At 38.3% G+C, this 12162-nt stretch overlaps 1 protein-coding gene across 5 annotated transcripts in view; it reads left to right on the top strand.

Annotated features, from left to right (window-relative positions):
* The first annotated feature begins 1009 nt into the window (after positions 1-1009).
* Positions 1010-12162, top strand: part of POSTN (periostin) — a 48117-nt gene continuing 36964 nt past the window's right edge. For 2 of the 5 annotated variants that reach the window (XM_030563787.1, XM_030563768.1), the window contains exons 1-5: positions 1011-1229; positions 2683-2781; positions 9570-9634; positions 10965-11122; positions 11849-12013. In XM_030563787.1, coding sequence (XP_030419647.1) covers positions 1108-1229; positions 2683-2781; positions 9570-9634; positions 10965-11122; positions 11849-12013 — 609 coding nt within the window. In that variant the 5' untranslated portion in view covers positions 1011-1107. Of the gene's footprint in view, positions 1230-2682; positions 2782-9569; positions 9635-10964; positions 11123-11848; positions 12014-12162 lie in introns of all 5 variants that reach the window. The other 3 variants (XM_030563779.1, XM_030563795.1, XM_030563804.1) reach the window with 3 other exon arrangements.

Here is a 12162-nt window from a genome sequence, read left to right as displayed (position 1 = left end):
CCCTTGTCCACATGCTTGCTAGCACCCTCAAAGAATCCTAATAGATTGGTATGGCCTGCCCCACCTTCCTCATAGGAGGCTTATGAGGACTACGAAGGCCATTTTTACACTATGGATGCTATAGCACCATAGATATGGGACTGTAACTGTACTACTGTAACCTCATAGTGTAGATGCAGACTAAAGCGATGCAAAGTGCGTATTTCTTCTCATGGTAGGAAGTCCATCTCCCTGAGCAACAGAAGCTAAGTCGATGGAAGCATTCTGCCATTGACCCCACAGTATCTGCACTGGGGGTGGGGGTCAGCATGATAATGGCACTCTAGGGTGTGTGTGGATTTTTCACACCCAGAGCACTGTAGCTATATCAGCCTAAGTTTTAAGTGTAGACCAGGCCTTAATTAATGTCAATGTAAATATAATTATACAATGCTCAATGTAAATACTAAGTATTATTATTATTATTAAATTAATTCACTAGTTAAGCTATCATTAAATGATATTACTAATTAATAAGGGTATTAATATAACTTTTTCTGATCACACAAACGCTATCTCACATTAGTGTTATTGACAAGTATTGATAGTGACATTAATCAGTTTCACTAATAAGATGACAACTCAGGTTACAATAGTGAACACACAAAAACACAGTAGAAAAAGCAAAGTATAGCTCTGTGAGGCAGAGACAGTGTCTCCCTCTGTGTTTGTGCCACACCTAACACAGTGCAACTCTGATCCCATCTGGGGCAGCTGGATGCTTCTGTATTCTAAATATCAAATCACAAATCATGGTCTAAAATTATTTTAACTACTCTGCTGTTTTAAGTGTCAGCTGAACAAAATGATAAACATCTGCTCTTTACAGAATAAAGAAAATTAGTCACAATGGTGGGAGAGGGGGATGACACATGCTTTGCATTTTTGATGAATGGTATTAATTCAACTAATTGAAGCTGACAGTCTGAAGTTGCTGTTCCTGGAAGGGTCTCAGGTTGATACAATGTTCCCTCCCACAACCCTGTAGCATGTATATAAACTGTGAGCTCTTCAAAACTTTTTGCCAGTTCTCTCATTAGACTAGGCAGGAGGAACAGGGGATTAAGGATGAAGATCCTTTTTTTAGCCACCTTCACCATTTTTTTGCTGTCTGCTTTTCATCCAGCAGACTCTTCTGCTCATTATGACAAGATTTTGTCCCATAGTCGAATCAGGGCACGTGAGCAGGGGTAAGTACATGTTTTCTCTTTTATAATACCTTAAGAGGAGTGTTTTAAAGTTCTCTCCCCTACACGAAGCTCAAGATTAAGCATAATATTAAAATGAGATTTGTGCACTGTAAATTCTTATTGAGTGTGAGTCAAATATGTTAGTTCTAAAATGCAAATGTTATAAAATATATTTCCAAATTATTTTTTGTAGAAAAACCATACAAAATAAGATTAAATATTGTTAAACTTTGTGAACTGTTTGAAAGCTAAAAATTATATCTGAAGCTAAGTAAAATACATATGTTTCAGTATCATTGAAAGCAATTATAGTTTACAACAGATATAATGTGTGATCAGAAATGTTTAACATGGCCCATCAAATATTTTACCAGCATTAGTATATATTCCACAACCAGTACTTTTTTTTTTTCTCGTGGTGAGGAGTATGAACTCTACACAGTTCTCTGGTGATTTGTAAATGCACAATTAGAGTATTTCAAAAGTTCAGTTCCCACTTAAGCTTAATAATAATGTTGCACAGTAAGACACTGAAATGCAGTGATTAGAAGTTATTTATTTTAACAAATTGTCTCTGAATAAATATTAAAGAGTCTAAACATATCTGTTTTAAGGTTTTTTAGTAAAATATAGTTTAGCTCTGTGGTTTTTTTTTTTAAATAATCAAAAGGATTTTTGCATCCCTGCTTACAAGATGAACTGGGCTTTGTAAAATAAGAGTTTAATGGTTTCCTCTTTTGAAAAGTGTTATGTTCTAACACTCCAACAGAAAAATTATGTAATATATAAATTAGAGACAAAATGGAAATTTGCTTTTGAGGAAATTTCTCTTTTGCACACAACAACATTACAAAGTTTTCCTTGTTTGAATTTTCTAAATTTTTTTTATATAGCAGTTTACCCTTTGGTCCTGTGTAATTACTAGACTGTTTATTTAGGTGCTCTTGACATTCCAGACAGTGGCAATCCAAATAGCTGATTGAGTTACTGAAGATGGGGTTCCTTACTGGATAAAGAAAAAGTCAGCTTTCTGCCCTTCCCCCTCCCCAGGACATGCAGCCACACAGCTGTGCACAAGATGAACTTTGATGAAAAGAGCTCGGCAATAGTCACAGTTCAGTCCCTAGCGGATGGTAATTCACTTCAGGAAAAAAAACGCAATGCATAATAAAGCTTGATTAGGCACAGCTGGAAGTGACTGTTCCCTGGAGATACAGCGCTGGTCTGGTAGACGGGAATCACCTCTTGCTTCTAGGGAGTGTGGTCTTTCCAAAGAAGTCAGCAGGGTGGTGTCAGGAGCTTGGACAGTGGTTGACTGAAATCACACCTGCTCTGGAAATCAGGACCAGATGTTCGGTTCTGGCTCTTGTCCATTGAATACTATATTCAAAACTATTTTTAATCACACTTTTTCAAATATGTACAATGACTTAATGTTTTTTTTTTCCTCCAGTCCAAATGTCTGTGCTCTTCAGCAAGTTATGGGCACCAAAAAGAAATATTTCAGCACCTGCAGAAACTGGTATCAGGGAACTATCTGTGGGAAGAAAGCGTAAGTGCTGTTTGTTTCCTGACTATCCAATATTTACAGAAATGTTATAATATTATTACAGAACTCTTCTTCTTTAGAGGCGTATTACATACTTGCTTCAAATGCAGATCTCCCATAGCTAGCAATGGCAATTTGGAAAATGACAACACAGTGCAAAGCATTTAAATTCCAAGTGCTTTCCAAATAATCCTCACAACACACATTTAAAGATGATAGAACTGAGACAGAGGGCTGAAGTGACTTGTCCAGTGATACAAAGGGAGCAACTATCCAAGCAGGGGACAGAATTCAGTATTTCGTGGCTCCAGTCTTGTGCCCAGACCACAACTTTATCTATGTACATGGAACAAGAACAGAATATTCCTAAGGATTTGGGGAAGTTATTTTGTCTGTTGTTTACTAAGTCTAAGTGATGTTGGTGTCTTTTTAGTACCTTAGAGAATTTTTTTTCTTTACGTTTATTGTAATCGTGACCTCACATTTCATTATCCCATGATGGTGATGAGAAATTTCACTTGAGGGCCATAGTATCAGAGTCATTAATGACTCCACTTCTGGCCATGCACTATCTTTGGCGCATACTCACCCAAGCACCTAAAAGCCAATGCAGAACTCTTCCTGCACCGCTTTTCTTGGTGCTGCTGCCATAAGTGACTAGTACAGCTGGTTAAATCAGTATCCTTAGAAAAAGCTATTTAATGCATTCTGACATTATAATGCCACTAAACCATCCAATCAGTATTTTACAACATTCCACCTTTTCTTTAGCTGCTGAACTACTATTGGTTGGATAATTTATTCAGCAACTATGGCAAAAATCATTAAATACATTATTTGACTACCAATCTTTGTCAGGCAGATCTAAGATAAAATTTTCAAATGTGCCTAAGTGACTTAGGCAACCCAAGTTCCATTTTTCAAAAGTGATTTGGGCACTTAGGCATCTACATCTTATGAAAGTCCATGGGATGGTCTTCTAATGCCTAGAATACTTTTCAAAATGGGATTCATGCAGTAAGTCACTTAGATGCTGTTGAAAATTTTAGCCATTGCATTAAAAAAAATATCAATAGCAAACACCAAGAACAGGAAGTGACTGACATTTTCCAAGCCATTTAAAGGAACATTGTCACTTTCCTTTACTTCATGGCTATTTTCAAAACCAATTAAACATTAGAATCCATTTTAAGCCTTTGCTTTCAGCTTAAACCAGAATTCCTAGTAAGCCCTCAAAGCCTCAAACATCCATAATTGATTTATTTGGACTTCAGTAAGTACTCACAACCTACACTGTTGCTACTGGACATTGTGCACACATTAAGAGAAGTGTAACCCATCAGAAGCTTAGATATCATGGTGACGGGCATGATATAAATGCCTACACAAAGTTCTTCACATTGTTACAAATTAGATTTGTGAATTCACAGTAGCTCAGCAGAGACCTGAAGCAACCTGATGTACTGTGGTTGCTACTGGTACTGGTCAGTGTTAGAGTTCATGAGACTGTTTTGCATTTCTTGAGCTTCCTGACAGACATCCCATCTTATGACACAACGCTGGAATGGCCCCTGAGGAAAAACGAGTGGAAAGAGATGGAGGAGGAGGATATGGCTTCCAGTTTTTTATTTATCACAAAATATTTTCAGCAGTGTGTCAGCATAGCATAGAATTATGGGCCCAATTGTGTTTTTGATACATTGATCAAGCAAAGTTTACAACATCTAGTCTTGTGGTGCAAATATTCCAATAATTCTGAACTCTAAGGTCAGCTGAGCTATCAGGGCTAAAATCTGGGCCTCACTGAAGTTCAAGGAAAAACTCCCATTGACTTTAATGGGGCTAGAATTTCACCCTAGGCTTTCTGTTATTATAAACTTCATATTTCCTCCAAGAGCCACGGATTAACAGCTGTATTATATTAAAATTATCACAAAGCATACAATGACATTCTCACCAGAATAAGCACAGATGCCTCTTTGAATCTCCAGAAGCTTCTCTGGAATATAATTTAGCATCTATAATTCTAACCCTCCCATTTTGAGTGAGACTGATGTTTTCGCAAGGTTTTTTATTTCTGCAGCTGATTCAGGATCTGTTCTCCCCTTTATGCATTTGATCAGCTCAGTTATGCATAAAATGTGGAGGTTCTGTGGACACAATGTAGTTTAATTTCCAGGATTCAGATTGGTGCTATAGAAGTAGTGTTTGATTATCCTTCCAACATCTAGCTTGGGTTTCCCAGGCACTTTGGTTTGTTTTGTGGTCTTTCTCCCTTCCAGTCTTTCCTTCTCCTCCTGATGACATTTCAATGCAATACATCCATTTTCTTCAGAGCACATGGTGTAAATTGTCCAAGATATTTAGTCACCATTTATGTAAAGCCTGCCTTACCACTGTCTTCTTGGCACAGCACTTTCTTCACTAGTGACACATTAGGGAGAAAGATGCTTCCTGAAAATGCTTTAGATTGAACTTCTTTGGACATTTTCAAAGCTGATTTTGGAACGTTAGCTGCCTCTGCAGACTAACTGCTTCATTTATGTCATGTCTTGCCAATACTCTCTAAGTGAAAGACTGCTGAGTGCTTTAAGATGACATAAAGAATCATTACTCAGCTGAGCCACAGTGGTAGCATGAGTTATTTTTTTGTGGCCGGAGACATCATGATGTGTCAGAAGAAATATTTTGAGGCCATGAAGAGATTTTACAGTACTCAAAATAATAGTCCTTAAGTGTAGTATGGACTCATTGACAGTGAGGTTACACAAAGGTATCGCATACATTCTGAGCTCTGCTTTGGGACTTTTGGGGTTGTGCAAATACTAGAAGAGTAGATTTGAGGAAAACTGGGATTGATTGGATTAAATAATAGGCATACTGGTACCTTTTGTGTGATAACAGTAGAACATCTGGTATAGTTTAGATGGTGCCTAAAGTAATGTAATTATCAACAGGAGATTTTGAACAATGCCAAAAACAGAACTACCACCATTCCTAAACAGATTAATTTGCTTCCTTCTCATTTAAAAAAAAACAATGTTATTTCTTACAGTTATAACAGTTCCCTGGTAACTCCCTTCAGCTTGTATATTCTGATCCAGAAAATGTACAAAAGATACCAAAAGGATCTACATTCTATCATTTCCCATTTCCAACCATATTTACAAATTCCCCAGCTGAACTACTGACCTGAGGACTCTGTAGAAACAGGGGCCCTATGGATCATAGAGGTGTTGTAGTTTTAATAGTATATTATGCCTGCTAACAAGACAGATAATTTGCAAACAAGCCTCAGGGCCGCTCTGAGCTATGCCAGCCACCAACAGCCCCAAGAGGATGCTTGACTACCACAGAGATGCTATGGCCATGCCACCTCTTTCTTGGGAATGCCCCTTATACCTGGGGCTGAGATGGGAGTGGCATAGAGTTGGTTTTCTTTACTTAGGAACACAGCATTACGTCATTATCTGAAGAGTCACTTCTCTTCAGTAACATCACACCATGTGCTGAATTTGCAGAATTACATAGCTGAAAGTTTTTTGGAGTGTGGTATTAGTGTACAGGCAACTTTGCTTTGGATTTTATACAATGCCTTTCTATGGCGGGGGGCGGACGGATGGGGGACTGTGTTCTTTTTTTCCTCTAAATTGTCCTTCATCCTGAAAGGTGTGGGGAGCAAGTGCATCTGACATTGATTTCAATAGAAACTGCACATTCCAGTTACCTCAGGATCAGGCTTATTGACAACCCTCACTCCATCACATCTATCCACATCTACCCATGTCACATACATTTGACACATCAGCTTTCTAGTTCCAATCAACCATGAAGGAACATATGGCTTTGGATACTAAAAGGAAGAACTGGCCAGACTTTAATTACTAGAAGTCCTCAGAGGAAGCATGCTGTATGTTAAAAGGAATATGATAACCCAAAGGTACTAGCATTGTAACTCTTGGCCAGAGAAGCATTTCCTTTGTCCATTGTACTCTTCAGCCAGTTTTCTGTCTCACATAAATTGTACTCATATCAGACTCAGTCTTTTCTCTGCTGAATATGGTGAAGAAGAGTAAACATGCAATGTCTGGTGCTTAGTTCCCCTTTTCCTGTTATCAAAACCTAAATGAGATGTCAAAACACATAGGATATTTTCCTGTTTCCTTTTGGAATATTTTCTCTCTGAAGAAAATATATTTTCTTATAAAAAAGCAATTTCCTGGATGCATGCTAATTGCTGGTTTGTGGCAGAGATTCCTCAAGAGCCAGGTTTTGTCTGACTCTAGCATGGGTGAGCAGGAGGCATGGGAGGAATGGTGCAAGGAGCCCTCTTCCCACTTGTGTGCCTTGTGGAAGAGCCAGGAATCACTACAAAAGTATATCTTTGGGTGCACAGGGTGGGAGGAAGCAGGACAATTGATTCATCTGCTGTGATAGAGCGGGCTTCACTACTGCTGCTTGCTCGGGAGTCAGGGGAAGGCACAATCCTTCTCCAAACGAAATCTAGTCCTACCATGCCAAGTTTGCATGCTCACCCACCTGGTGGAATATGAAGCCCACAATGTATAGTTCTAGGGCATGGGCATAGAGTGAATTGTCATCATCCACAGAGAAGTATATTACAGATTGTTGCACAAAACTTTTTTGAAACTCAGTTAGAATTGTCTTGTGTAAGGTTTCGCCAGCTGAAAAATAAATAGATTCATTTTAAAATCAGATTAAAAAGAGAAAATAGAGGGTCAGACAACCTACATTCATAGCAGAAACAAATCTAACATGGAAGAGAAAATTTTCTGTAATGAAAAGCTCTTTGTTCTTTACCGGCTATCACTTTGCAATAAATTAATAAGCTCAGAGTCTCCATTTAAACTCATGCTTTGTAATGTTGTTTTTATTCCAGTCTGCTTTCATTTTGAAGTTTTATTTTTAAGATTTAAGATTTATTTAATCTTCAAATAGATTTTTATCCCAGAGTTCTGAAAATTCCAATTTGAGCAAGCCATTTAGTTTAGTGTATTTGTTGCTGATACTTTGTCATCTATCAGAGGGGTAGCCGTGTTATTCTGGATATGTAAAAAGCGACAAAGAGTCCTGTGGCACCTTATAGACCAGCAGATATATTGGAGCATAAGCTTTCGTGGGTGAATACTCACTTTGTCAGATGCATGTCACCTCTAACTCATTACAAAAACCTACAAGATCCCACAGAGCTGCCTCTAGGGAGCTTCCAGCTTCAAAACTGAGATCCTTGAGCCACATGCATTAAAAAAAAATCATGTAGAGCTCTGATTGCATGTTTTTCTAGTAATCCCGTCTGCAGTAATTACGTTGAAAAGCAATAACTGCAGAAGAAGGAGTTTAGAGATTTATGTTACTTTTCATGTTTCAGTAAGCCCATATAATTTCCCGGGTTTCTTTGTCCTCCAGCAACCACATTCATCCTTGCCATAACTCCATTGACTTCAGTAGAGTTGTGCTTATTTACAGCAAGGCTGAATTTAGTTAAAAATGTCTATTTTAAGGCTGTTACTTCCTTCAAATCAACAAGGTACAATAAAAAGCAATCCATAATGCTGAATGAAACATTACATAGCACCAACTCACTTCTGAGTACAATTTATACATTCAAAGGTGAGGCGATTTCCTTGAACAACTATCATCAGCACTATTCAATTTCCAGCTCAACTCCATCCTCCTCTTCATGGCTAATCTCTCACTCCTTCACTTCCTCTCTACTAGCTCTTTCCTTCATTGTTGCAATCTGGCTTTCATCCTCTATACTCTAACTAATGAGACTAGGGTGACTAGATGTCTCAATTTTATAGGGACAGTCCTATTTTGCGGGCTTTTTCTTATATAGGCACCTATTACCTCCCACCCCCTGTCCTGACTTTTTACACTTGCTATCTGGTCACCCTGAAGGAGACTGCTCTCACAAAAGTTACCAATGATCTTTCCCTTGTCTTCTCCATATTCCTTGATTTTTCCCCTGCTTTCAACTTAACCAGTCAATCTTTATTGATTCTCTCCTCTATTGGCTTTTACAACACTGTTCTTGAACAGTTTTCCTTTTTACCTTTTGCATTTCTCTTTCAGTGTTGTCCTCAGTGGCTCCACCTCCTCCCACTTTCTGTCAGCATCCCACAGGGCCTATTCCTAACCCGCTGCCTTCATTCCTTCACATTATCCTTGGGTGGTCTTATTTGCTTTCATGACTCTAATTACCATCAATTTACCCTTCACATGTAGACTATTGCCAAAGCTTGGCACTTTTTTTCTTTACATCCACACTGTCAAAGCTTGTCCATGCTTTGATAATCCTCCCCATCCCTTCCAACCTTTATTCTGTTGATCCCTCCTGTAATCTTCTCTTTGGTTTTCCAATCCCTTCTCTCCTAGCCAAAATGTCACCATCAGATTCATTTTCTTCACCTGCTACTGCAATCACATCATTCCTCTTTACGAGTCCCTTCACTAGCTCCACTTTCCCTCTCACATCCATTCCAAGCTCCTTGTCAACCTTCATGACTGCGGATGTGTTGTGTATTTAAAATGCTACGTAGCTACAGAACACAGTACAGTAGAGCCAGTTAATAGGGTCTGATTTGACACCAACAGAAAATAGGCTGCTGAATGTTAAAAAAAAAATAAGATGATTAGGTAACTCTAGCCAAGGAAACTGAATAGAAATAGATAATTTGTAAAAAAAAGTAAAACTGAGATAATTAACTGTAATTGGTGTCATTTTATTTGTACTTTATTCAATCTAGTTTTTATTTTATACCCTACAGAACTGTCTTGTATGAATGTTGCCCTGGCTACATGAAGATGGATGGAATGAGAGGTTGTCCGGCAGGTACAGTCTTAGATGTGCATGATTTTTACATATGGGACCCATTCTAACACAGGAGATTTTTCAGAAGTGGTCTGTAATTTTGGGTGCCCAACCTGAGATATCTAGAGTTTCTCAGAGGGGATGACTGAGGATCTACAACTTCATTTGATGTCCCTGAGTGTGGGCAACACCACTGGAAATCATCCCCACGGTGTTTGATGTTGGACACCGAACACTGAGGCATTCATAATTAGAGGCCACTTTTGAAAATTTAAGCCAAAACCCTTAAAATATGAACCTGCCCACTATGAATAATCCTGGCAAGTCTTGGTCCTGCTGATTTGATGGGTTCCCCAGCAGCAGAAATACCACAGTCCCACTTTGTAAGGAGACGGGATCTGGGGGACCTGTACAGTCAGCTTATATGTTGGGGGTGGGCTCGCTCAGTGGTTTGAGTATTGGCCTGCTAAACCCAGGGCTGTGAGTTCAATCCTTGAAGGAGCCAGTTGGGGATTGGTCCCTTTTTGAGTAGGGGGTTGGACTAGATGACTTCCTGAGGTCCCTTCCAGTTGTGATATTCTATGATTCTTGTGAAGTTCCTTTCTGTATCACTTATGTAGCTGCTTGCAGTGGACCAAGCAGCACTGGGTAGGGGGAGGGATGGTGCAAAACCAGCTACTGGAGGTGAGATGGCACCAGAGTCAGGGGGAGGGATGGGTATTAGGGGTGTATAAGAAGATACCAAGGGCTACTCAGTAGAATTGGCTGGTACAATTTCTAAGGGAATATTTTTTCATGGGAAAATGCTGGTGTCAAAATGAAAACTTTCGCAGGCACTTTTCAATTTTGTCCAGTTTTCCTATAGAAACCAAACAGATTTTCAAAGGGAAAACAACCTGGTTTTCTGCCAGCTCATCTGTCACATGGGATGCCCTAACTCAAGCCAGAGTTTTCAAGACTTCTAGGCTTCTCAATAATCTATCAGATCGGTAGCTGGGACTCCAGACAGCTTGGGGATTTCATTTAGGAAAAATAAAATCAGAATGCCATTTAATTTTTTTCTAAACAAAAGTTTCAGACCCTCCCTCGCCACAACTTGGGGTGGAGAATTCCTTCCCTCTGGATATTTGTTGAGTTATTTTTTCTGGGCACTGTCTGCAATGACGATTTGGCATTTATTGCAAATTCTACTTAACTTGACCCCAAATTATGGAATTTTTAAAGCAATGTTTAGTTAAAGGGGTTTTGTTAAGATGATTCTCTCCTCCAGTTAAAACATTGGTAATAGGCAATGATTTTGAGAGACTGACTTGTCAAAGAATTTACAGTACTCTTGTCTTGTATATTTTAGTTGCTCCTATTGATCATGTTTATGGTACCCTGGGCATTGTGGGAGCAACCTCTACTCAACGGTATTCTGACATGTCAAAGCTGAGAGAAGAGATTGAAGGACGGGGATCATTCACATTCTTTTCACCAAGCAATGAAGCTTGGGAGCTGTTGGACCGAGTAACTATATATCTATATATCTCTATACACACATACACGTATATTAATGTTATGAGTGCTTTCTTTTGTATCTACAGTAGCTGTGTTTTAAACCACATTAGAAACAATGATGATTTTTTTAATATATATCAGAGATAAATATTGAAACTCAATTACTATATTATTCTGAACTAAACTATGCTTAAAGAACACAGGTATTTTACATTAAAAAAAAAAATTCTAGAAACAATGAACACCTGCAAAGGATATCTGTTTGAGCACCATCAAAGGGAAATTGGCTTTATGATTGTTGCTCAGCACCCTGAGTACTTTTGTGATTGGATGCTTTATAAATACAGTTATCATTATTAGTCTTGTCAGCATAGCTTTGGGAATAGTTTTGAAAACTGAAGCAATTCCAATAAGGGAGGGTGACAGACATTTTTGTGCGTAACTGTAGGGTACTTTTCCTAAAACTACAATGTTAACAAAATCCAGTACAGAACCAAAACAAAAAGTTTGAATGCCTTGCTTATGTAATGAGGCCTGCTATCTTTGATACTTAATCAGTCTGAAGAATCCTCTAGACAACTGCCTACCAGTAAGGTATGTAACTGAAGTAATTTACCTAGTCAAATGAAATATACATTCAAAAATATGTTGAAAGCATATTTTGTGGCAAAGAAATCTGTATAACTAGCTGATTGAAATTGTCCAGGAAATGTCTAACTGAATCTTCTTCCTCAGGAAATTCATAGTAATTTAATTGACAATGTAAATATTGAACTATACAATGCCCTCCACAACCATATGGTAAACAAGCGTATGTTGACAAAGGATCTTAAGAATGGCCTGACTCTTGTATCCATGTACAATGATCAGCAGCTGCTTATTAATCATTATCCTAATGGGGTAAGTTTATTTCCATAAGCTTCTTTTATACCGTATTTCATTAACTCTGTTCATTTTTTTAATTTATCTAATGAAGAATCCATAAAGTCATAACAAGATTATCACTTGGCATGTCAGTTATACATCTTACCTTACAAATGCTAGGAATA

This window comes from Gopherus evgoodei, chromosome 1, assembly GCF_007399415.2.
Source record: "Gopherus evgoodei ecotype Sinaloan lineage chromosome 1, rGopEvg1_v1.p, whole genome shotgun sequence".
NCBI lineage: Eukaryota > Metazoa > Chordata > Testudines > Testudinidae > Gopherus > Gopherus evgoodei.
The sequence above is the reverse complement of the archived record's forward strand: the minus strand, read 5'-3'. Positions and strand labels throughout refer to the sequence as shown.